The 26,861-nt window shown below is 52.7% G+C and overlaps 1 protein-coding gene across 1 annotated transcript in view; it reads right to left on the reverse strand.

The window, feature by feature from the left end:
* The window catches only part of PLXNA4 (plexin A4), a gene marked incomplete at both ends in the record, with an annotated part of 353,784 nt that overhangs the window by 73,080 nt on the left and 253,843 nt on the right, over nucleotides 1–26,861 (reverse strand). Inside the window, 4 exons of the mRNA XM_080819151.1 lie at nucleotides 10,753–10,867; nucleotides 13,252–13,351; nucleotides 14,614–14,767; nucleotides 15,471–15,594. Of these exons, the coding sequence (XP_080675277.1) occupies nucleotides 10,753–10,867; nucleotides 13,252–13,351; nucleotides 14,614–14,767; nucleotides 15,471–15,594 (493 nt within the window). The remainder of the gene's footprint in view (nucleotides 1–10,752; nucleotides 10,868–13,251; nucleotides 13,352–14,613; nucleotides 14,768–15,470; nucleotides 15,595–26,861) is intronic.

Here is a 26,861-nt window from a genome sequence, read left to right on the forward strand (position 1 = left end):
ACACACAGCCCAGATGTCTGCCCTGCTCCGCCTTCCCTCAGAAACACCCACAGAAGGTTCTAGACACTGCTGCCATTCCCTGGCCTCTATGTGAGAGGGAACGGGTCCGAGAAATCCCAGATCCCACTGTCACCGTCTGGGGGGCCACTTCTCACGGAGGTTGTCCCCTGCCCTCTTTGGGTTCCATTTTAATGCCCTCCAGACTCTGACACTCTTTGTTGTCTCCTCCCAGCCCCCCTGCCACGCTAGCAGAGACAGACTCTGCTGCTGGGTGTCCCATGCCCCACTTTGGGCTGATGACCCCTGTGCTTCAGTCCTAGGCTGCCAAGAGTTGGGACCGAGACATGCACCAGAGCAGCTCTGTGGTGAGCCCTGGGCCCCAGCTCTGGAAGGTGGGTCTCGACCACAGCAGGAGGGCCCGGGATGGTCTTCCATGCATGGCTGAGTTTGGCGGTTGGGAATGTTTGGGAATGAGCTCCAGAGACCCTTTAAAATCCAGAAGCTTCTGACTGCACTCCGCAGCACCTGACCCTGAGGAAATGCCCCTCAGAGCAGACGCACATGGGGCACCTCTTGGATGCTAGCGAATGAGCACACATCCTTCAGTCTGGAGTGGGGTCCAGAGAGCCTTGGGGGATGGAGAAAATGACTGGGCCCTTTTCCCCTGAGGTCGTCAGCTATGTCCAGGGAGGGCTGGGGGGAAAGACGAGGTCAAACACAGAGTGTGGGTGCTCTGCCCTCTATCTGGAGGTGGGGGCTGACACGTAGCTGGATTCTGAGGACCTGGGTGGAGAAGAGTCAGTAAAGCCAGGCCTGATGGGCACGGGCAGCAGTGAGGCCTTCTGCAGACACAAGCAGGGCCTGGACCCCCCCACCCTCCCCACCATGTCAGGTAAGTCCCAGCATCCCGCAGATGACTCCCGTTACGGCACTGTTCGGGTAATGCTGAACCAGATGGCTTCTGGGCAGGCCGGCCATCAGAAGCAGGGTACACACAGCCTTCTAAGGATGCAGCTCTGGGCAGGGGCTGCTGGCCTGTAACCCCAGCCCTCCTCCCCAGCAGAGCAAGGCGGAAGGGAGCTGTGGGCGAACGCTGGACTGAGGAGGGTCTCAGGCACTCAGGCATTGGGCAGCTGTCCCTCCTGGGTCTGCAGGCAAACAGGAGCCCCTTCTGTCGTTGAAAGTGGGGAGGGAGACGACCCGCATTCTAGTGCGCGCCTCGCTGCTGACTATTTGTGGAACCCTGAGCCCTTCACACCCCTACTCGGAGACTCAACTTCCTTATCCATCAATCAGGTGGGATCCAAGGACCTATTCAGCTCTTCGCGGTCCTGGTTCCGAGATTTGGGGTGGTCTCACCTCTGCCCTTCCTGATTACCCTGGAGTCTTACTACAGGGGAGCAGATATCCCAGGCCCATTCAATGAACCCTTTCCCTCCTTCCGGGTGCCCGTACATTTATTCTGCAAAGCAGCTAGTTGAGGCCTGGCAGATCCAGCTGTCTCTTACTTCTGGATATGTCCCCCAAGGAACTGAAAGCAGAGACTAGAACAGATCCTTGTTCACCCCTGTTCATAGCAACATTACTCGCCACAGCCAAAAGGTGGGAGCCACTCAAGCGTCCATCAGCGGATGAATGGATAAGCAACACATGATATATACTGACAATGGAATATGATTCTGTCTTAAAAGGAAGGAAATCTTCACACACATTACAGTGTGTCTGAATCTTGAAAACATTATACTGTTTTCAAGAAATAATAGGTCATAATAGGACAACAGATCACAAGATTCCACTCATATGAAGCACCTAGAATAATCAAATTTATAGAGATAGAATGGTGGTTTCTGGGGAGTCCGTGTTTAACAGGGACAGGGTTTTGGTTGGGGACGATGACAACATTCTGGAGAGAGATAGTGGCGATGGTTGCCCAACAGTGTGAATGTACTTAATGCCACCGAACGGTGCTTAAAACTGGTGAAGATGGTAGGTTTCATGTGCGTGTTCTTCCACAATTAAAACTCAATGAAAACACAGAGGAGCAGCAGGAGAGGAGAAGGAGAGGAGCGATGAACTGGGCATGTGGCCTCGGGGTCCCACATGGAGAGAGTCTTAACAGCTCCATCCCGTACCCCCACCTCGGCGGCCACCTCAGCAACTTCCCACCCCCCCCTCACCCCCCAGCACCGGCTCCGGCAAGATGAAAATGCAGGACCCAGAGAAGACAAGAACGATTTAGTGAATAAGACGACGGGCAGGACGAGTGATGTTGGAGAATCAAGAGAGAAGTTCTACGAAAAGCAGAGAGTTTTGAGCCAGAGGGTGCTGACTGCACTTTCTCCTTTTCCTGAGGCCCTGGGGCAGCTCTCCTCTCCCGCAAGCATTCCCAAGCCTGCCCTCCCCTCCTGCTCCATTCACATCGGCACCGTCCGGGAGCTGGGTCTGCGGTTGTGTTTGGAGGAAGAGAAGTCGTGCCTGGCTGGCTCCCACCTCCTACAGCAAAATGTTATTCCCGTCCATGAACGATGCTCAGGAGGTATCTCGAATCTGGTCCTCTGGACCAGCCTAACGGATCCACCCGACTTTGCAAAGGAGAAACTGAGGCAGGGAACGGAAACATCATGGCTCAGTGTCAGCAGATGTGTTGGCAGCTGAAGAAGGTAACTGCCAACCCACTCTCTCTCCTCCCCTTAATGAAAGAGGCAAGTTCCTACTGGTAGAGTGGGACCCCCTCAGGAGGAAGTGGTGGGTCTGGAAGGATCTCCTGGAGGTCCTCCTACTCCTGTGGGGCTGGGACCTTGCCTGGGGCTGGGCTGCTCCTAGTCCAGGACATGGGCACACCTGTAAGCCTCTCTTCCCCCATAAGATTCTCACTGAGGCTTGGCGCGTTCTTTAATGAGTCCTGATTGCCAGTGGCCCCATAAAGGCCTAGTTTGCATATAAAAAGGTTGGCAGGTCTGAGAGTAAGTTCATTAATAATAATTGGAGAGGCCCACGGCTGGGCCGGGCCCATTTTCCTCTAGTGGCACTGATGGTTGACCCCAGTGTCCCTCCTAATTGAAATGTAAAATGGCAATTTTTCTCTAGGCAGCAAGGCATGAAGGGACCGTCACTACCACACTGTCCCCAACTTGCACCCCGCTTCTCAGATCCTGACCTGCCTTGTCCCGAGATTCCAGGTGTGAAACCATCTCTAGGGCCGAGGCTCATGGGAAGTGGCAGAGAAACCACCGTTCTCTCTGAGTTGGGTCCCAAGACCTTACTTCCAAGCACCTCCACCAAGGCCTGGGGCTCAGACAATCACCTTTGAGAGTCCTTCGCTAAACTAGCTGGGAAGTCTCAAAACGGAACGCAAGCCTGTCTTCCTCCTGCTCATTTCAGAGCCTTAAAGCGCTCTAATCATTGCTTGGCTTCATTCTAAGTGGGGATTAAAAACGCCTCCTCCAAAGAGCTTTTGGTGTGTGGTGGGGGGGGGGTGCAGGGGTAGTTCCCATGAACTACCACCTATAAAGCATCTGATACAGAGGGAACAAGCATTCAACAAATGTTGGCTTCTCCTCGTCTCCCGCTGCCCAGTTCAGGCCGTACCTGTTCCCCCATCTACTCCCTGTTCCTACGTCACTGCCCAAGGAGCCATCTCCCCCGCTCCCGCCTCTGTGTGCTTTTCCACCAATACCCCATCAGCTCCCACAGTCCAGCTTTTCCCCTTTCTAGGCTTCAGAGCCTGATGACTTCAACAGCTCCAAATGTCTCAGACAGAAGGGAACAGGGACAGAGGCCCCGTGTCTGTCCACTGCTCTTCTAACAACAGTCCCCTCTTCTGGAAGGTGACAGCCTACAGCAGCATGTGCTCTGTGCTCTGAGACGGGACCTCTGCCGGCCAACCATGTGGCTTCGGGCAAGTCCCCCAGACCTTCTGGGTCTCCTTGGCCACAGAATGAAGAGGCTGGTTTGGATTCAGTGAGTTCTATGGTCCTAGTTCTATTATTAACCCAATAGATGGCCTGGGACACACCGTTATACAGCCTTTCTGTAAAGGCTTTCTAAAGCTCAGTTTTCCCATCTCTAGAGCTGATCTAGCTCTGGGTGTGACATTCAAACACGGATCAGCTGCACGAACACTGGAGGGGGCTGGTTGGTGAAGGGACCTTCTGGAAGGGGCCATTTATCTCCCGGAAGGGAAGTATTTTAATATTTTAGTAACTGGCCCATGGTTACCTGGTACAGTCTTAGGCAGTGAGTGGTGCTCTCATGATTCTAGCACAAGGGGTTCGTGGATTCCATCCACTGAGCAATCTACCCCCTCCATTACCTTCCACGTGCTTTCCTGTTTGCTATCTTGTTTCACAGCCCAATACATCTAACTGCCCCCACGTTCATGACAAAGGAACAAAGGACACCAATTACCTCATTCAGTTCCCACAATGATGAACAAAATATTTTCACCTGATCATTTTCCTGACTTTTGTCCCCAGATGATACTCGAGGCCCCCATACAGAATTCCTCAAAGACACAACACTCTTCTCTTTTTCAAGGAAGAGAGGTCTCTGAGCTATCACGTGACAGGGCCAGCTCTCGGAGGTGGAAAGCACCTGCATTTAACAAGATTACGTGGACACAAATGCACACATTCCGAGCCAGATTCCCTTGGAGCCTGTTCTGCCTGTGGTGACAGTCTACAGTCGTAAGAAGTGCGGGTTGAGAGTGGCAGCAGTTTGCGGTGCAAGGAAATCTTGAACGTCCTGGCTTTCAGGCGCTGGCTGCAGGGGGCCCCGGGTCAACTGCCCAGCCCCATGCATGTTTTTGGTTTTCCCTGAAATGCACACCGAAATAAAGAGAGCACTGCTAATTCCAGGGAGCGGGAACATCATGCCAAAGTATGAAAGCAAAAAGAGGCCTTTCCATCCGCCGTGTCCAGCATGCCAGTGGTGGCTTTATACAGAGGTTTTAATGCGTATTTAAATAATTGAACAAGGACACAAAGTGTGCTGCTGAGCTGAGAGAGAAAACACTGCCCTTAGGGCTGGTGCTGCCTGGGGAAGGGGGCGGGAGGTCTGTGGATTTACAGCCCCTGGTGTGTGTACGCGATGAGGGCCCTAACTCTCTGGTTGTTACAGCAAGACTGGGGAACCGTGAAGCTCTGGGGGAGCGCGGGGCAGGGGCGGCACCTAGGGGCAGCGAAGGAATAAATGATTTGCGGGGCACAGCTCTAGCCACGAATGTCACCTCGGCCCCCATCAATTCCAAAGAAGCCAGCCCTAGCCCTAACCACCCCCCCCAAATTTACACTCACCTTCTCAGACCTGTGGCGCCCAATACGAAAACCTAACGCGCCACATATTTCCTTGCTGTTGCCCAAGGTTATAATGCCATTCGTGTGATCTACGATGGGCTGGTTTATGGAGAGAGCAACGTAATAATACAGAAAGGAAATACCCATAACCTCAAGGGGGGGTGGGGCAGACGAGATGGATGGAAAGTGCAATTGTCTGGAGACATGGCAGTCCGGAAATGGAGACCTGGAGTGGGGGGCGGCGTGCGCGTTGGAAGCAAGTTCTTTGGCTACGTTTGGCTTTGTTTTCTCAAAGGAGGGTGAATGGCGATGGTGGTTTTGTTCCCTTGGGTCAGGCCCCAGAAAGGGCTCTTCTTGCCAGAATCACTGACAAGGTAGTTGACCCGATTTCCCTCCAGAGTGCAGTGGGGGGTAAATGCCTTTGGGTTGCCCTGTCTCAGTCCAGGGGCTCGGACCCTGCCCACCCTGCCCACCCTGCAGGCTCTTCGTTCTTGGAGAAGACTGACCATGGGGGCTGGCAGACATTACGATACCCATGTTGTCTACATGCATGCCTGGGGTGTGGGGGTGGGAGGGAATATGGGAAGAACCTTTCCAGCACTGTTTTGGAAATCAGGTAGAATTCATTTTGCCTCTTCTGATCTTAACGCCTGCTCCCTGGAGTAGATGCTGTTTGAACTTCTAGCAGAGCGGGCCCGCAGGAGCTCTCTCTCCGAGCCCGTGCACCGTGGGCCTTCCTAGCAAAGCCCATCTGGTCTGATGCCCAGGGAACAGCTTCAGCAGCTGACTTTGCTTTTCAGTTTAGATGAGAGATAACAGTAAAATCGTCTATGGAGGATAAATTCTTGTCAGTGGATTTTCTTTTCCATGGAAGTTCACCTTTCTTCCTCGTGGATCACCGTTATTATGCGTGCGGGCCTGAAGGGGGCTCCTGCCCCGGAGCCTGGGGATTCCAAAGCCATTCAGAGACCAGAGGCCCTTCCCACCTGGTAGAGGTGGGGATGTGGCCCTGTTAACAGCTGTCCCCAGGAAAGGCTATTCCATTGGAAAGAAGGAGTCTCTCCTGACTCTGGGGGAACTGGGCCGAGAGCAGAAGACTCACCCCTCATCAGCCTTCCTCACCTTTCTCTCTCGTTTCTCTTTGGTACCCAGGATCTGGCAGCTGATCTAAAGACCCAGCCTTGTGATTGCGATGCCATCATTAGTGGAAACAAAATCATTCCTTGTAACTGGAATATAGTTACTACAGACAACGCATGTTTATTGGGCATTCTATTTCTAAGAATGGTAATTATGCTAGAATACTTGTCATTAATATAATTACAACAATGATCGACCAGTGCTCTGTTCCAGACCAATAACTTCACCTGAATGCACTCTTTGTTCAAGGGGGGAAAAGAGGTAATTCAACATCACTGGTGACAGTCAACAAAGCCAGTGTTGAAATGGGAAGATGCAGGGATGAAAGCCTTCCTGGGGATACAAGATGGTGCTGGGGCGATGCAGAGCTACCTGGCAGTCCCACTCTTGACTGACAAAAGGACACTCTCTGCGTCCCCACACTCAGATGTTGAAAGGCAATGAAAGCCTGGGGACTTCCAGAAGAATCTCTGGGCCTGACTCCCCCCTTTTCCCTATGGGTCAGGGCCCGGATGTCCAGGGGAGCCTCCGGCCCTGAGGCCAAGCAGCAGTCGCCCTGGTAGATGGGACAGTGAGGCCACAGCCTGGACCTGAGCACCCTCCAAGACCACTTCTTGGGCATGGACAGCTCCTTGGTGCTTTCCAGCTTCCTTCCACTTACAATTGGAGAACTTTAGAGATCATGGAGACCAAAGGTTCCATTTCACCCAACTCTAAATGCAGACTACAGATGTCTTATGCACCTTGGAAGCTCTCGCAATGCCCTGCGTATGGGAAAAGCTCAGGAACTGGGTAATGCAGGATGAAATGTGACCCATAGGGGAAGCTTTGACTACCAAACTCTTCCCCCGGCAGGAGGAGGGAACCCTTGTGTCCGGGGGCTTCTATAAAATCACCTTTCAAATGTCTGCTTTTCTTTGTTTATGCCTCATTCCTGCTACTCTCTCTTCCCAGAAACAAAAATATAGAGAACAAAATAACGACATAAAAAAAAAAGTCACCTTAATTCCATTAGCAGCCAGGGACTTTCTTTTCAAGCTCTGAGCACAATGGCCTCCTTCCATGACCCCAAATGGCTGGACCAGTCAAGAGCCCACAAATATTTATTACTTCTTTCCTCTTTGGTGCATTCCCCAGGAAGATGCCACAACCATGACCATCATGAAGTGGTCAGCTCTGGATTCTTCTCTGTATTATACTCAAAATGGTCCCAGTATTGAGCTGGGAAGAAAGCAGCCTCCAAAGTTGGACCAGAAACACAGCCTCAGAGCCTCTCTTTCTTAGACTAAATAAACATCCAGGAAAAAGAAGAGCAAAAGTGACTTCCATTCAGTGATGATGAGGGAGGCATGGCATTCCAAGTTCCCTGGGAGCCTCTCGCTCTAATGGCCTGCCCGGCTCACCATAACACAGCTCGGGTGAAATGGGCAGTGTCTAAGAGTGGCCGTGGTGTGTCAGCTCATCATCACCTTCCATGGGCCACGTTCCTCCAGGCCTCCTTCCTGGGAGCCCAGACATCAGACCCTTGGAGGCACTGTGCCTCGCCAGCAACCTTTGTAGGTGGGGCGCTGTGTCTGGCTGGCAACATGGGCACTCCAAGACATTGTCTTCCTACAGGGATCCCTGAAGTGCCCTGGGAAACATGGTGGGCTTTTGTTTTATTCTCTCCTAGCTCTTTTTTCCTCCTTCTGAGCGGCAGATGCAAGCTTCTTTTATGTATTTAAAAGAAAGAAACTTGGGACAAGAGGAGCAAACAAGAAAGAAAAAGCAGAAATTTGAAAACCTCCTTCAAGGTAATTAAATGATTAGGGGGCCTTTGAAATCCATCAGATGGCTCAATTGTTTCTGCTTTCATCTAGTCCATCCTTGGCCCTCTCCACACATGAAACCTGTGCCAGACATACCAGTCTGGAAAGGCGGAGAGAGGCTGAAAACCTCTTTGTTTCTGCCTCCAGCAAGAAACTTGCAAGTTCCCGAGTGAGGTAAGATGTTTCTTCCTGGGTCCTCGGCCCCTGCTCCCGGGGTGGGGGGGGGGGGGTGAAACAGACCTTCCTTTCCTGACCACATGCCTCAAGATAAAGGCTCAGGGTTAAGGGGACTGGACAGCATTTTTTCAGGGTCTTCATGCTAGTGGTGTGCCTTTTGCTGTCAAACCCACGTCTGTCCTACTAGCTTGAGATCCATTTCATCTTAAAGAGGAACAGGATCAGCACACTATTAGCTTCACACTCCTTTTTAAAGCCAACATGTAATCTCTTTCCTCCTTCTCCCCATAAAGGGACCATCTAAGTCTGGATCTCTTTTGTCATTTGTGATCAAGATCAGCCATTTCTAGCCATAGACAGACCTTATCCTAGAGGGAGAGGGCTTTACGTCTGGAGACTTCCACAGCCTCTTCTTCCTTCTCTTTGTTTCTCTCTTGTTTCTTTCTGCTTTCCTCCTCACGTGCTGCCCTCAGTAGGAGCATCTTCTCCCTGGGAGCACCTCACCACTCCTTGCCTTTACCTTGAAAATCAATTGCCCTGTCCACTCTCTCCCTGTAGACCTACTGCTCAGCCATCAGAGCCCAGGAAGGTGGGATATAGAGGTTGGGTTTTCTCATTGCCGGGCACAGCTCAGTCACTGTCCCTGTGGGCTGGCAGAGCCCCACGCAGCAGGTGTTGGTAGTGGGAAGTACAACTCCCTTCCCTTTCAGCCTCAGACACAAGACAGCTTCCCTCTTGCCATTAAAGGTTTGGCTAAAGTGAGGGTTCCCACGGGAGTAGAAGTCAGGGAGAAGGGGACAAGGGCACTGTGATGGGCCTCTCTGTTCTCACCATTCCCCTCCTGTCCCCCAAACAGCTTTCATGCTTCCTGCACCAGGACCACACTCAGCTCTCATCGCTATGGGGTTTGCTACACAGTCATGGCACCTGAGTGGGTATGGGAAGGGACTGGAAGGTACACTCAAGGCTGGGGAAGGGAGTGAAGATACTGGAAACTGTCTTGGTCCAGAGTTGATGGAGACAGTGTGGGCCAGGCTGGCAGCTCTGCCCCCGCAGTCAGTGGGGTCTAACCAACACTGTGTGTGTGTATCTTTCTATTTTAAACAACCACTTTCTAAAGCAACCACTCTGTTCAGTCCTACTGGCCTGATGGATGGAGTCATACAAGCACCATAATGGCTGAACAGCAGCAGACTTTTCCAAAGTATTTTTAAACCCATTATCTTTGAGGTCCTGGCCCAGAAATTCACATCCTAAGAAAGGCAGCAACAGAGGCATAGAGTATTTCTATTATGATGATGAATAGTGTTTAAGGATAAGAATAGGTGCGCTGGGGGGCAGGAGGGCTCAGTCTGTTAAGCATCCGACTCTTGGTTTCAGCTCAGGTCATGACCTCAGGGTCATGAGATCCAGCCCCTTGTTGGGCTCTGCACTCAGCGGGGAGTCTGCTTGGGATTCTCTCTCTCCCTCCCCCTCTCTCTCCTCCCATGCACCCACTCCTTCTTTCTCTCTCTCTCTCTCAAAACAAAACAAAACAACAACAACAACCAAAGAAAGGATAAGAATTAAGATTAGGCGAGAATAACAACACAGCTTCTTAGCCATGAAGCCAACTCGAGTGATTCCCAAATGGGACCGTGCTATAGAACCACCAACTACCAAGCCCAGCCTCAGAGTTTCTCATCCAGTTGGTCTGGGGTGGGGTGGTTAACTTTGAGTTTCCAGCAAGTTCACAGGCGATGCTGATGCCACTGATCTGGGAACCACATGCGGAGGACCACCACTCTGGTTGATAAGTTGACTTTTCTTTCTTTCTTTCTTTCTTTCTTTCTTTCTTTCTTTCTTTCTTTCCTTCCTTCCTTCCTTCCTTCCTTCCTTCCTTCCTTCCTTCTTTCTTTCTTTCTTATTTCACTCGCCCTGTTACTCCACTTGTCCAGTTTGATCTCAGATATGCTCTGAGAGACAGCCAAGGAGTCTATACATAGTCTTGCTGTGTACTTGTAATTATTTCTATCACACACACACATACCGGCCCATCTCTCTGGAATTGTTCCAGAACTCACCTGGCATGTGGAGGGTCTTCATGGCTAGAGTGACCTAGAATGTACCTTTGCCTATAGCTGACCCTCCAGGACTGACCCAGAGCCCACTGGCCCCAGCGCAGGGCTTTGCGCCTTTACTGCTTTCATGTGGTGGTCCCTTAGGAGTCAGGGTTGGGGCGGAAGCAAGTCCTGTAGGATTTACCTTTGTTTTCTCTTCTTAAGGGCAGGCCTGCCTCTTGTGCCCCATGCTCACGGCAAGAAGCACTCACCATGCTAGGTGCCTGGACCTACCTCAGGCAGCTTCACTCGGCCTTCCTGGAAGGAGCAAGTCTTGGGGTCATGGGTACAGACATGCCGGTATTTGCACCAGTGGCAGCGGTATGGGCTCTCAACGCAGGACAGGCACCTGTGCACAGAGGAGGAACAGGCACAAATTACAGAGCCTTTGAACCCAAAGCAAAGGGACTAAGACACCTGGGTCTAGCTAAATATTTCTTAAACCACCTTCCAACACTCAGGAAGAGCAGATCTGATACCAATCTGTCCCTTTCCGCTTCAAGTTCTCAGGATGCCCAGATTCTGTGGCCTTCTCCCCCTCACTCAGGTAGGTGAAAACGTTGATCCCCAATGGCCTAATCCACCACACTCCATCTCCACAGGATGGTGCCTTCTTTTGTTGAACTAGGGGACAACAAGGTCTAGAGTAGAGGGGCCCACACATTTAGTGCTGAGAAAGAAATCGAGGTTGAATTCCAATTGACTCATGGATCTCACTGTCAAGGACCCACATGGACCCGCCCCAGAGGAAGGTTCCAGGCTGCTCTCCCAGTGCAGTGGGTCCCTGCACAGCCTGCAATCCTGCTTCTACACTCCACCCTCAAGAAACAAAGGTAACATTATAAGAGCTTCTTCCTGCTTAAAACCAGCATGGTTCCCGTCTTCCAGAGGGTAAAACCCACATGCCTTGCCCTGCAGGCTGAGCCCCTTCATGATGTCCAGGCCCACTGTCTCCACATGTGTTTGCTGCTTCAGCCGGGAACAGGCTGTGCTCTCCCCACGCTGTCTTTCTCCCTGGGGTACCACTTCCCCTTCCCTCACCTGCCCATTTCTTCTTCCTTCTTTGACCAATGGAGAGTTGGTTACCCTGGGCCGTTATCCCGTTAGCCACTCTTTTATGTCCCTGGGACCGTCCTGGTCTTGCTGTATCATATTTTACTTACTCACTGCCCAGTTCATCCACTAGTCCACATGGCCATGACTTCTGGAAGCGCAGCTTGGGTCTCTGAGTGTTACTCACTGTTGACCCTTCTTGTCTAATGACATTTCTTATATCTGGTAGATGCTTAAAATTTTTTTCTGGACTGCCTGGAAACCTCACACATGATTTTATCTGTCCACTCTGCTTTCCTAGAGGGGCAGAAGGGGAGCAAGGGAAGAGGCCACCAAGTGGTAAAGCCACGGGCAGCTCTGTGGCAAGAAGCAGGAAGAGAATTCGGGCGTCAAAGCAACTTGTTTTTGGCCAGAAGGCCTGACTACCCCTTCCTTGGAGCCCCAGAGATAGCCAAGCGCTGGACTCACACCTGCCGTAACCAGATGGGCAGACTAACATTCCACCAGCCTAGAGCCCAGAAGTGTCTTTGGTTATGTTAACCAGCTTGTTCTATAGGGAGAGGAAAACAGAATAGCGTTTAAAACAAGCAGGGCTTTATGAAATCAGGTCCTGTGGTTTCCCAGTGATGTTCTGTGGAACCCTGGGGGTTCCATGAGTTTTGCTGAAGACAAGGAGATAGATGCGTGGGGTTCCAGGACAGCGCGGTCCCAGGCCTTCCCAACCCTCAACCAGAGTAGCTCCTCCTCCCATCTGTTTTGTATATCAGGCTTCCACACCTAGTTTTGGTTGGAGAAAGGTTTCTCTGGCTTGTACCTTCTCAGTCTGGTCCAACTCCATCATTTTAGAGAGGAGATAATCATATAATAACAGCAAAAATGTGAGCCGTGCCCAGACAGTGGCTCTAAATGCTGTGCTTGTGGTGGCTCTTCTAGCCCTCACAGCTGTCTTATGCACCAAGCGGGGCTGATGAGCACAGGCAGCGACCAGGGGCCGTGACCAGCCAATTGGGGCTATGCCCAGAAGGGCCCCGGCCATGTCAGCGGTGAAATATTTGGGTGACATTCTTGGAAGGAGGACTACAATTTCCCCCATGGACAGAGGGCACTGGGACATGAATGGTTAAGTTTCCAGCTGGTCTGACTCCAGAGTCCAAGACTCTGGTCCCCATGCCTTCCCTTGGGTAGTGGACGCTTCAGACAGGGCCCGGGCTACAGCTGGAGTCTGCCAGCATGTGCCTTTGGGCCCCACTCTGGTCCTCCGTAGTCCGAGTATTGAGCTAGCCCACAGGGGACTGGGGAGGGCTGACCCTTTGGTGCTGGGCCTGGACACCTGTGGGGGCTCCTCTCCCTCCTTAGACCCCTCTTGTCATCCAGGGTGCTGGCTCCTCTGTTCTTCAGGTGAGGGGCACCGTCCTCCTCCGCAGATGGTGGGAACCACATCGGGTTAGACAGATTGATGCCAGTGAAGATGTGTGGGCCACAGATTCAGAGCTCCTACACCAGTGGTTCTTACTCTGCTCATTCCTGCCTCTTCCCCTTAACCTTGTGGGTACCGCCCCTTCTCCCTACAGGGCCTCTAGATGGCCACTCCTTGCCCAAAGTGCTGGCACCTTCCATCTCTGGATGAACCTTGACCCCCGGGAACAGGGAGCTAGCTGAGTGAGGTTGGGGGCCACTTACGAATTGTGGACGCTGCAATTATAGAAGACAAAGCTGGTGCTGGCAAAGGTCATGCCCGTCTCCTTTGACTTGAGCTGCAGCTGGACGACATGGTGGTCCCCTGTGGGGTGGAGTCAACCACAAGTTCAATGGGAGCCCAAGACTCTGTGTGAGGGTCCCCCTGAGAGGGATGCATCCTGGGAAGGGGGAGCCTGCCACTCCAGGGGTGCTCTCAGCCCTGGCAGGACTCTGATTCAGCTGGGTCCAGTCCCAGGACAGCCCTGAGAGCATCTGCAGAGGGCGCTTCTGGTCCATTCCTCTGTGCATGTTGTGTTGTCGGCACCCACCCCTCCTATGGTCAGCAGCTTCTCTCCTGTCTGCCCACTGTGACAGGCTCCCATGCAGGGTGTCCAGGCCAGAATCCCAGAATTACACACACACACACACACACACACACACACACACACACTGATTAGCTACTAGGAAGAATGCATAGGCTCTTCATAATACTGCTGCAGGCCATGCACAAGGTTTTGCGTAAATGTGCATGTGGTGCGCACCTAAGGTCATTCCTCCTCTCGGTAAGGAGACACTCTGGGTTGACATCCCCACCTTTGGGCGGGGGCTCAGGGTTCCATCCCGGCGGCTGTCCCCACAATCCTCAGCTGGCACCAGGGAGGAGCTGGAGCCCATGTTTAATTCACAGCCCTGACCCCAGGCCCCCACTTCCAGGCTTGTTCTGTGCCTTCCCCGAGAGTCTCATTAATCAATCAGCTCGGAACAAATGTGACAAGCCCAAATGGGAGCGCCAACATGGAATCAATCTGCCCAGGCTGGGCCTGTCCCTCACCAGTGTTGGGCCTCTTTCCACCCCCATTCCTCCCAGTGCAGCTGGCCGTGATCTTGCAGCTCTGGGAAGGCACGGCAGGGTGGGGATGGCAAGCAGTGGCCTGAGATCAAAGACCTAGCCATGCATGCAGGGTAAGGAGCCAGATGGGCCCTGGCATCCCCACCCCCTTCCTCCCCCTCTCCTGACCAGCTTCCCCTCCCCCATGGCCCCTCCATGCCTGCCCCCTCAGGCTCCAGGACCGTCTCTGAACCCAGCCGGCACATTCTGATGCTGTCCTGGCCTTGCCTTCTCTCCACTCTCTTTGCAGCTGCTCCTCACCTAGGATGACACTGCCTCCAGGAAGCTCACCTGGTTTCAACAGCCATGTGTAAGAGCAGTGAAAAGACATTTCATCCCCTTCTTCCGTATCATACCCACCAATGCACTCCCTCCCCTGCCTGTGGGCTCCCTCAATGCCCCCATGCCTGTCCCGAGTTCTCATCAGGATGGAGGGAAGGACATGCCACCCAGCTTGGCCTCCGGGGACCACTCACCGTTCTCGGTGATTATCCGGGGTACCTCCTTGGCTGCTGGGGAGTAGCACTGGATCTGATTGCCCACCACCAGCCCGTCCGTCTCTGACAGGTCCTCAAAGGTGCAGTTGACACCAGCTGACAGCTCCGGGACATTGTATGTCTCTAGGACCAGCTGCAAACAGCGGGGCAAGGGGAGAGAGAGGAAGAGAGTGAATTGGGGAAAGGGAGGACGTGGAGAAAAGGAAGAAAGAGGGAGAGCAAGAGAGATCAGAGAGAAAGAAAGAGGGAAAACAGGAGGCGATATTAACATAGAGAAGAAGAAGCCAGTTGCTCCCAAGACATAGAGACAAGGCGGCAGGGTGCAAAGGGACAGACACAGAGGAACCTTCATTACATATGAGTGGATTTGGCCCCAGGAAACAGGAGTGCTTAGGGGATGAGTCTGTAGACAGAAAGGCTGGCAGGACTGGGGTCTTGTGGTTAAGCTCCTCTTGATTGTCCCCAATTTTGGAAAACTGGCAAACCAACCACCAAGTGCCCAATGCATGGACATGGGAGCTGCCCCTCTCCCCCTCTGCATACGTTCTTGCCATCTTACAGACAAAGATGTCCTTCCCAACACCCTCCCTCTCTTGGTCACCCTTTCGATCCTGCTTGGTACCACAAGCAGGATCTTCCTACCCATGGTGCAGAAAGCCTTTGCCCCATATCCCTGTGCCTATTCCCCTCTTCCATCTCCAGGGATGCATCCTCTAACGCTGCTCTGGAGCAGCAAGGCTGGTCAGGTGCGGCCCAGCTCTCCTGAGGGGCCTTGGTGGGCTTTGGTGGGGAGAGGGTTCTGCAGCGTCCCCGGACCCAGATCCCCCTGCCCTTACCAGGACATTATACTGGGAAACAGAGATGTTGCTGGGATGAACGGTCAGACGGACGCACTGCTTCATCTCAGAGGCAAACCTGCGGGGCTCTCGGGACCGCTCACAGCGCTCCTTCCGGGTGCACCTGGGAGGGACAGAGTGACGCATGACTTAGGAGATGGCCACTTCCTCCAGCAAGGGGCCGAGACAGACATCAGGCCCTGCCAGCAGCTCCCAGGACATGTCCAAACTCAATGTGTCCAGGACTGACCTTTCTGCCTCCTTCCTCCAGCCTGGTCCTCCCCGACCATGGCCTAATTTAAAAAAGAGGGCAAGTCTAATCCCTTGTTGCCAAATGCAGAGACTTGAGGGTCATCTCAAAGACCCCTTTGGTACTCCTCTTTCCCATAAAGAGTAGCAGAGTCACTGTTCTACCTCCCCACTCACCCTCAGCCCTCCTCCCCACTTAAGCAAACCGAGACCTGCTCTCGCAATATGTATATATTGCTCTTGCAATATATATACAATATACTCTTGCAGATTTCCTCATCTCGTGCCACCCTCCAGACCAACCCTCCCTGCCCATTTCCCCTGTCCAATTTCCACCTACCCTTCCGGACATAGGTCAATCATTATGCACCTGCAATCTCTCCCCTCCACCAGCCTAGGCAAAGTGAAGGACATCAGGGGGTTTCTTATCGTCTAGAATTTCTCTGACTATATGATACTTATGGGTAGCCCTCTCCTACCAGGTGTGAGCTCCAAAGAAGAGACCCTGCCTGACTTATTTTGAGATCCCCTGTATACCTCCTGTCCAGCAGACAGAAGACAAATGTGGGTGGGGGGGGGAGGAAAGGAAGGAAGGATCAAAGGAGCAGAGTGGACGCTTAGCAGCTGTGTGGTTCAAAGTATACTGTGTCACATGTGGATGCCATCCAGGGCGACCTGGGAACTCACAGGCCTAAGTGATGCGGCTTACATGCACGTGAGAATCACGGCCCTTCATCCAAATGTGCACAGCGTGCATGGGGAAGGTGCTTAAGCTCTCTGCCCGGGGCCAGGCCATCCAGGCCTTCCAGGGGGAGTTCCCTGCACACACATATCTGAGCTTTAGCAAGTAGCATTTTAATCCAAGTCAGATAAACCATGGGCTGAACTGAGCTGCTGTGATTTGGAAACTGTGGACCCCTGATTCTGCTGTGGGGGCAAGGGAAGTAGGGTCCTCAGAGAGACAGGCTGGGGTATGCTGGGGCAGCAGGGAGATCATTCCTGAGTGGCTGATCTGCTTTGGTTAAAGAGAAGAGAATTCAGAGGAAGGAGGGTGTTGGGGACTGGAAGGGACAGGAATGAGCACCAGGCAAGGAGTTAAGTACGAACCAGAAAGGCCAGGATGTCATGTAGAGCCCGCGTGGGGAGTGGATACTGGGGAGGGAGCATCCGCCTTGAGAAGCAGACAGGTGAAGCGTGGGGCTAGAGAAGAGAGGCTCCAGGACATCCCGAGCTGCTCTTGCGGTGACTGTGCACAGCAGAACACCACAGGGGAAGAAGACACCTTTGGCTTCAGAGGGAGGGACAGCCTAACGGTGGAGAGTCAGGGGAGAATTCAGCAAATGAAGGAGAAGTCACTGAAAGTGTGGACTAAATGCAGAAGGGGAGACCCAGGGACAGAAAGGATGGCCACGGAGTAAACCGGATGTGTAACGAGAAACTAGAAAACAATTCTGAGTAATACACTCATGGCTGCTGGCCACGGAGCGCTTTGTGGGCACCACGTTTTAAGAGGCTTATGGTTCATGTCAACGTCTCTCAACAATGTCGTGAGGCAAGTACCATTGAAAAACCCATTTTATAGACCAGGAAACTGAAGAAAGGGTGGGTGAGTCACTTGCCCAAAGGCACCAGCTAATCAGAGAGAACCAGTATTTGAACACAGATGAACCCTGGAGCTTCTGCCCGTGACCGCTGTGCTGTACCTCCCCAAAGCTTCGAGACGGAGAAGCGAGGGTCAGACCACCTTGCTACAGACTAAACCCATTTCCCCACTATCTCGATGTTCTCTTCATGTGGCTTGAGGCGATTTCAAAATTTCCCTTCAAGCTTTGTCTCCAGGCTAATCACTATTTTTGCCTGCCACGAGGATGCACTCTGAATATCATTGCAACTTGTGACTTCTCTAGGATCCTTCTAGGAATCCTGAGAGCAAAGGGTCAGACATGAATGTGGTCACCTCCCGGGCACTCCCTGACTGCTCTAGCAGACCATGGCAACGAGGGCATCTGCCTAAAAGTCCTGGAAGTTAATTTACCAGGCTAGCTCCTCTGTGAGGACTTCATTACCTCCAGCCATTAAGCTAATGTTATGGACTTTTCCAGGGTGTCTGCACTGACATCGCTATTAATAGTGTTATTACTCCCATTAACGGTAGACCCAGAGAGCTGGTACAGGCTTAAATTATTCACTGACTCCCCAACTTTGAAGTTCTGATTTCCAAGAGCAATCAGAAGGTCTGAAAAATGTCTTTGATTAAATTACAAAGAGAGAAAAACGAACCTGCATCCAGGCCAAACTTCACCTGCCAAATAGAAATCCAGATGAGGAAGAAAGGACCCCACTTCTCATGCAGGGGTCCAAAGGCCCTTGCCTGGGGGGAATCTCAAGATGAGGTCTACCTGCATGGTTTGCTGCTGCCAAGATTCATGTGGTTGCATCTTTCCACGGCTCCCCAAATTTGAGAGCCCCTGAACCAAATACTCGTCCTCCCCCTTCCCCAGGTTTAGGTCTTACCAAGAAAGCCACCTGTAGCTTACAATCTGAAACATCCCATCTAACCGTGTAATTTTTGGCAAACTACTTAACCTCTTGGTGCCTCAATTTTCTCTTCTACAAAATGGGGACAAAATAGCATCTACCACATAGGATTATTATGGAGAATGAAATGAGGTTATATAAGTAAAGTATTTAGAACAGAGCATAGCTCACAGGCAATAAGCCTTCAATAAATGTCCACCAGGATTATGATCCCATCCCTGCTCTGCCTTCCCCATGCATGCCTTCCCGAACTGCAGCTGACAAGCGTTTTCAGACTGGTCCATGGGGCAAACCAGAAACAGAAAGACAGAGATGGTTCCAGCAGTTTTCCTCCTAATGAGGGATGGGGGACCCCAGAGGCCAGGAGGGAGGAAAAAGGGAAAGAGTGGTCTGGTTTGCTTGGAGCTCTGCTTTCTTACCAGCTGTCAAAGGGTATTGACTACTCAGCTCTCTTCGGGAAAGTCAAGTTTAAGGTCAGTGTCAGGGATGTTTTGACATTTCTACTATCCCTCAGGGCCCATGAGGGTGGAGGCTGCAAATGTCCTAACGCACAGACCACTGACCTTAGATGTGATAGGATAATGGAGGGGGAAGGACAGATCCCTTCTGAGTCCTTACCGGGTCTGTCAGGGTAATGGCCCCCTACTCTTCCAGGACTGTGATTTCTCATTAGCCCAGACAAGAACTGGCAAGTGTGCAAAGGATTCATGCATGACTTTTGGGGGAGGGCGGGGGTGATGGCTTAGATGTTTCCTTCAATGGGTCTCCAGATGCTTCTTACAGCATTTCCTTTTATTCGGCTGCGGGAGGACCCTGGAGCCGGAGGAAGGTCCTGCTTCACCCATCTGCCAAGCAGTTTCGACAATACACTCTAGGTGACCTGGGATCTTCAGACAGTCACCCATGCTACCACCCTGGCCACCCCTCCCCCAACACAGACCTGCAGGGAGCAGCAGGAAGCAGACCCCAGCCGATAGCTCCGGCAGGCCCCCAGAACTTGGAGAGTGGCCCTGCTCACCTCCTCCTACAGCCCTTCCTCATCCTGCTTTCTCTGCAGTTGGACCCTCCAGCCCCAGTCCAGAGGTGCTGAAAGGCCGTGAGGACAGAGGCCTGGCCCCTGGAGGGGTTATTATTCAAGCCAGTGGTTCCAATGAGATTATCCTCTCTAATGAAGCGGCCACCTCCGCCCTCCCCTAAGCCTGAACTTTTGCTGCTGGAGAATTCCCAGCCAAGTGGAAAATTGGAAAAGAGAGGAACGGAGGAAGGAAGGGGGTGAGGGAGAGGGAAGCAGTGGTGATTAAGCTCTTTAGAAATTAATTCCTAGGGACAGTGATAGAAATATTAACGTCCAGGGCCACCGGCTGGGCGAGCAAATTTCAATTTGGAATTGGGGCTTCGAGTGCGGCCTGGGTGGGCCTCCAGGCCGGGGGTGGGTGGGTGAGGGCTGGCCCATGCCCTGGCCCTCCAGCAGGGGCCACCAGCCTTGGATATAAGAGTGTCTCCCGACTTCTGCCCACAGCTGACCCCCGGCCATCCTTAACGTCTCACATTGGTCATGGTCTGGGCTGAAGGGCGCTGTTGTGGGGAGCTGTGTTTGAAATTTGAGGAGACTGAAAAAATGGGGTGGGGGTAGGGTTTCCCAAATGATCATTACAGAAGGGCTAAGAGGAATGCTCACTCTAACACCTCTTTGGTCACTGTATCCGCATCTGGGAACCCTGGTAAGGGGAGAAACTGGGTTTGCCAGTACCGTTGGCCTTGTCCTCGTCAGGAAAGCCTGTGGAAATGGGCAGGCACATCTGTGCGGCTTGGAGGAAGGTGAGCTAGATGGGGAAAGGAACCCTTCCAGGCAGGCAAGTGTGTAAGAGGTTTCTGCAGGAAGGGCATGGACCAGGCCAGCCCTGCCATATCGTGATTCTAGGGTCCATGGCCTTGACCTAAGTATTTAGGCTGTTTCTGGATAAACCATGACTACACCACAATTTTCCTTGTCACCAGCCGCTGAACCGGCAACTGGACTCACAACCCTTTGCCATCTCTAAAGCTCCAAAGCCAACCTGAGCAGAGGCTGTGGGGTTCCCTGCCTCCCGGATCCCACATCCTGGTGCAGGAGGAGGGTGCAGGACTTCACGGGGCCCGCAAGTATAGGAGTCCAGACGATGCCTAAGGACCTTCATGGGCTTACGTGGCAACCACGTGGTCCTAGCCCACCAGCATGTCTGCAGGGAGAGCCGAGCTCCGCCCTGGGCGCCAGGTCCAAGGCTCACCTTGCCTTCCTTTTGCCCCCGCAAGCCTCGAACACATGATATATTGAACACAAACCTTAGGTGGTCATAAAAGGAACCCGGGGAGGTTCCCTGTTTCTGAGAAGAGAATTGCACCTACCAGGTGCCCAACAGGAAGGGAAAGCGGGGACTGTCTCTTGCCTCTCTTCGTCAGTAGGGAGCATGGTTTGGACCTATTTATTTCTTTTAATGGTGGGGATGGGTTGGGAAAGAGGAGGTGGAGAGAAGAGCAGGATTGCAGGGAGGGGGAGGGACAGAGGGCAGGAGATGGAGGGAGAGAGAGAGAGAGAGAGAGAGACAGAGAGGAGGAGGAGGAAGCAGAGGCAAGGGGTAGGAGGCTAGTCTATTCTCCTCGCAATCCAGTCAGTAACAAGGAGGATGCTGGCTGTTCCTCAAAACACACTCACGGGTTACTTGGGTTGATCCGAGCCAGCCTGCAGGCTACACGTTATCCCACAGCCTGGACCTTTCATGTCTGTTAATGTCTCCAGGTCAGCAGGCTTGGTGCACGGCGGCGCGGCCGGGAAGAGTGTGGTGCGTGCTGGTGTATGGTGTGTCCGTCTGCACTTGAACCTCAGAGGCGGCTCAGCCCCTCAGGCTGTCTGCAGGGGGCCAAGTCAGGAGACTGGGAGGGATGTTCAGACCTCATATGGACCACAGGGCTTTCCTAATTCCTACAAGCTGATGGCATCATTGACTTCACATCCTTTGGTCATGAACGCATGTGTTATACACATGGATATGGGGAGGAGGGGGAGGCCGGAGTGAGGAGAGGGAAAGCGAGCTTCCCTAACCCCTGCTGTGCATCTGCTGAGCCACAGATGGAAAAACTCGCTTGTACCAGTAACCCGTCTGGGATTCTTCCCCCTGGACCGGGGGCTGGTAACTTGCTGGCAGAGAGTCAGGGAAGACCAGAGCGTAGACCGCAGAGTCTGCTGGGCAGACGGGATTCTGACGGTTCCTCGGGAGTGTGTGGGCCTTCTGCAAACAGCCCTCGGAGAGATCATTGCCTTTGCAGGTTGGTATTAAGTAATCCTTTGACACAGCTTCAAAATAAAGTAAAACCAGGCTCTGGGATATGCTGAGAAGCAGCCAGGAAGGATTTGCATTTTTAGGGTTGGCTTGTGCTTCATTCAGGGGACACTCAGCCGTGGCTACGGGACAGACTCTGAGGCTTCCCAGGGGCCAGTGCCGACCCAGGCTGCTGAATACCGCCTCGACAGTGTGGCTGGTTGGAGCTGTCCAAGGCGGGGAGACTTTGTTCCAGCTGCCTAGCCACGGCCCCCCAGTCCTGGGTCGGGTGGGGACAGGAAGGGACAGGCGCCATGGTGGAGGCCCTGGGGTCAGACCCGCAGCCTCTGCTCCCACAGTCACTGCAATCAGGGTGACCTCCAGGTCACCATGAGGGCATTTCACGCATGTCCTTTGTTTTCATCTCGAGGGTGGCTGCAAGGTGACCCTGCCATTGTCGCTCTCAGTGGAGGAAACTGAGCCTGGGCTGGCTCTGTCCATAGGCAGTTTCTTAGCTGTAGCCCCTCCCTTCCGCTCAGGATAGAAGTACTTTTCCTCACCCTCCCTTTCCCCCTCTCCATCCTGGCAGAAGCCACACAAAAGAGAAAAGGAGTGGATACCGCAGAGTAACCCGGGCCAAGCACCTCACGGTGGGCATTCTTCCAACAGAAGAAATCTGCAAGGAGGAGGGGTCACCATGGGACAAGGGAGAGACTTCATAAAAGCTGGTCTTATCATCCCCCTGTTGATGTCTTGGGTTACATGAGCCTCCCAGGAGTGACGCCGATGAACGTTCTTCAGAAAGGTAACGTCTGGGCCAATCGATGTGGCTGGGTCCACCGTGGGATCCCATTACCTGCTGAGACTGAGACTGGCTTCTTGGTCAGGGCCTTGGGGGGGGGGGTGGGGTGGGCAGAGGAGATGGAGAAGGGCCTGGGGACGTGCCAAGCCTGGGGGTTGGGGGCAATGTTCCAGGCCCAGGACAGGTAAAGGTGGGCTGGGCCAGAGGCTTTCCTTAACCTTTCTCCAAGTCAGAACAGGCAGGCTCAGGCTCAAGGTGAATGCCCTGGAAAGACAGGCTCAAGATTCAGGGACAAATAAAAACCCGGCTTGTTGAAACCACTGTTGCCATCGGAAACCAGCAAGCCTCGGGCTGGGTCAGGGACCGCATGAGAGGACAAAGGGGCGATGCTCTGTGCTACTGGGTTGGCAGGCCCATCCTCTGAGACAACAAAAGGGAGGTTTCAATTACACAAGCATTTCTTAAGCTTGTTCAGTCTGCATCCCACCTGTGCCCTCGATGGTAGAAAGGGCCCTTTCAGCCACCTGAGCCACCTGTTAGTACGGGCCCCGCCCTTGAACTATGCACTTGCTCTCTCCTTCTCTGTCGCCTCCTGTCTCTCTCTCTCTCTCTCTCTCTCTCTCTCTCTCTCACACACACACACACACACACACATACACGCACACACACAGCTTCTGCTGTCCTCTTCCCACAAAGTTTCCACCCTCCTACTCCCTACAACCATAGGGAAAACTGGCAAAAGTGGCAGGAAAAGGACACTCGACACTCTAAGGAACCCTCTTCCCGAGGCTCTTTGTCCTGGTTTTCCTGAGAGTCAGGCTCGCTGGGCCTCGCAGCACCTGGCACTGGGGCTCGCCCATGATGGGCACCTGCCAAATGAGCTGATTCTGGTACAGTCTGCAACCCCTGCCCCCTCCCTGGATTAGGGTCCTTGTTCCCAAGAAGCTTCAGGGCAAAGGCCGTCTCATGCAGTCCCTTGTTTCCCCTGAGCCTGGCCCTGTGCCTGGCACTGAGGATGTACAGAGAAGCAGTACGGGGCACAGCACTCCCACAGGCAATAGGTCCCCCTGCAGTTTTCACCAGGCTCCCTTCTCAGCAAACAGAAGCGCCCCAGGGGAGTGTCTGCAGGCTCCCTCTGGCCCCCTCCACCTTCCGCACTGACTCTGCCTGCCCCAGCCTTTTCCAGCCATGTCCTCCCAACCGTGACTGTCCGGGGGGATCTATTTAAAATGCAAGGAAGAAAACAAAAGAAGAGAAAATTAAAGAAAAGAAAAGTAAAGTGAAATAAAATGAAGTAAAGTAAAATAAAATGGAAAGTGTATCAGAAAAATCAGTGTCTGGCTATGACCTGAACTTAAGTGATTAAGGAAGAATGTCCCACTGGAAAGAATGGGAAGGAGCATGAGAGAACTTTTTGGATGAAGGATATTTTGTGTGTGTGTGTGCATATATATATATATATATTTTGTTGTTGTTGTTGTTGTTAAGATTTTATTTATTTATTTTGGAGAGAGAATACATGTGAGCTGGGGGAGGGACAGAGGCATAGGGAGAGAGAGAACCAGACCTCCTGCTGAGCGTGGAGCCTGATGTAAGAAGACGTAGCGCTTGATCTCATGACCCTGAGATCATGACCTGAGCCGAAATCACGAGCCCCCCGGGCGCCCTCGACGTTTTGTCTGTCTTGGTGGGAGTGTAGATTACCTGGGTCTTTGCATTTGTCAAAACTGTTCAGAGTGTACACTTAAGCTCTGCTTATCTCACTCTATGTTAAACATCCTATTCCCACGTACAGCGTCTTAGAAGATCCCGGGCCCTTCTGGTTTTTATCTAGCCATGTGGGCCAGCGCTCCTCCTCAATGACGAGCGCTGGGAGGGGGTGTCGGGGTGAGCAGGCCATCTTGACGCAGGGGTGCTCGGGAGCTCTGTCTTCCCAGAGGAGCTGAGATTTACCAGACACGCCTGCACAGATCCTGGCACCAGGAGACTCAAGCTTTCGAGGACACCCCCTGGACCCGGTGCTGGGCCTCGAACGTTTATAACATCCATTATCACTTGATTTTATCTGCTTGCCACCAGCACGAGAAGGATCTTGTTTCCTCCTTATAAACGAGGATTCTAAGTTTCCGATGTACAGAGCTCCGATCCTCTTAAGTTGTGGATTCTACATTGGCGAAGTCACCTTTCTTGTTACCCTTTATTGAAAATCCCCACATGGATACTTAACGGCACTTTTGGGTCACTCCTGGACATAAGCAGCAGGATGGAGAAAATTATGTCTTGCTACACCCGCCCATTCCTATCAGAGGCTGAACGAGGCGATGATACTCGGCTTTCTTGTTTCAGTTCATGTATAAACAAATGTCCTTTTCATGGTCTGTTTAGTACCGTTGTTTTTTTGTTTGTTTTTTTTTGTTTTGTTTTTGCATTTTCGTGCATTTTGTCAGTGACTTTGCTCTTTGAAATGGCCCCCAAGCATTGTGTTGAAGTGCTGTCTACTGCCTTTAAGCCTGAGAAGAACATGATGTGCCTCATGGAGGAGAAAATACATGTGCAAGAGGGGCTTTGTTCAGGTGTGAGCCCTGTTGCTGCGGCCGCGGCATTTTGGGCAAGGGAGAGCCGCCAACAGCAACAGCAGCTCCATGCCGAGCAGCAAAAACCAAGCCCTCGTACAGCCCTTGCTTTCTGAGGACGTGTGCCCACTGAGCACTGTACCAACACGACACATACGAACACGATATGCAAACTTCAATATCAGACGGGATGCCAGGTTAAAGGAGACGAGGGCAATCCTGCTGGAGCAGCCGTGGCTCAGAGGCAGGCAGTTTGAGGCTGGGATGCCCACGGCAGGGGAAGGATGGAACTGAAGTCGAGCCATCTGGACAATCCACGGGGGTCGACTGAAGTCATTAGAGGCCGGGCACCCGCACCCGGGAGCTCCCGGTCCTTCCCTGACCGTGTGGCCATTCCTGCCCCACCTCTGCTTTCCATCTCATGACACTCCACAGTTCAGGACATGCTTTCACCAATGCCATCTCATTTCATTCTCCAACGACTCAGTGAGGGGCACAGGACAGGCATCGCCATCTCCCATCCACAGATGAGCCTGGCTGCCCCAGCTTGCTGCCCAGCTGGGGACTGTGGAATTGGGACTTGGTGGCAGATGCCCAAAGATCATGTCCATGGCTGTTTTCCTTAGGCCATGCTGACTGCGGCACTGCTGGCTTCCCAATGCAGGCTGATGGGTTCCTTCATGAATTGCCCAGACTTCTCTTGGGCCCCAGACCACCCCTGTTTTCTGCCGTTGGATGGGAGGCAGGCATTACGTTGCCAAAGGAGAAACCAAGACGACACAGGAAGTAATTTCTGGTCCTTCCTCTTCTTCCTCTTTAACTTGCCTCTAGGGATGGGATGTGAGGGTACCCACAACCCCTCTGCTTCCTTCTCAGAGCCTAGGGGTCCCTCCTCCTCCCAGGGTTTAGTGCTGTGTGGGTCAGCATCACCAGGCAGGACCAAAGCTGACATGGAGACCTGTCTTTGGGTCCCACAGACAGTGTCTGAGGGTCCAGCTTTACCGATTGCCCTTGGAGGATGCTAAGGTGTGAGTGCCCCACGCCTGGAACTACGGAGCCACCCTCGGCTAAGGAGAAATCCAGGTCGCCTAGGTCCCCAAGGAAGCAGTGGGTCTGGAGCATGGTCCCTTCCCGAGAGACCTCATTGTGGGGGAAAGAGGAAATGACTTCCCTTCTGCCTTGCAAAGTACCACATAGGCAACCCTTCTGTACCGATCAGAGCCAATCTGATCTCTGAATGCAATCTTTCCCATTCTGTCCTGCTGGCCACTCGTGGGCTCTACTGCTTCCTGGTTCCATACACGCCCTTGTGCCCAGCCCCTACCCCCACTTCCCAGTCATCGCTCAGTTATCCGGGTCAATGGGTCTCAAGTTTTCCCACTATAACACGCCTAAGGGAGTTCAAGGAGCTCAAGGACTCATTATGTGTGAACTTGTCCCCAGGGACGGGCGGGTGACTGTGCCCTTGGAGAGAATGTGCTAGAATTTAAGAGGACATTTCTCACTTTCAGAAGCATTCCCTGCATGGGGGCAAGATCCCGCTCCCTCCTTCTTAGAGCTGAAAATGCCTGGAAAATGTCCTTGGTCACATACAGTCAGGCTCTCAGCAGGGAGACTAAAGTCCTTCTCCTTAGTGTGTAACACTGTGTCCAATTGGTAGCAAGTCAGTTCAGGTGCTGACTAGAAGCCTGGGGTTCCAGCAACAACAGTTTAACTGGACACAAATTCCCTCTGAGTGGGGGGCCCAACTATTGTTGGCTTCTCTAGTCAGCAACGCCAAGGGTCTTCTGATCTCCAAGCCCCCAAAGGAGGGCTTTCGGCTCTCCCCACATGTCTGGGTTGCTTGTCTGTACCCTGTACCCCAGCCCTCAATCACATCTCAGGCTACATCTACCTCCACTGTATACTGTTGCCTTCTTCCCTCTTCTGGAGA

The sequence above is a fragment of the Martes martes genome, assembly GCF_963455335.1.
Source record: "Martes martes genome assembly, chromosome: 11".
In the NCBI taxonomy this organism is placed as follows: domain Eukaryota; kingdom Metazoa; phylum Chordata; class Mammalia; order Carnivora; family Mustelidae; genus Martes; species Martes martes.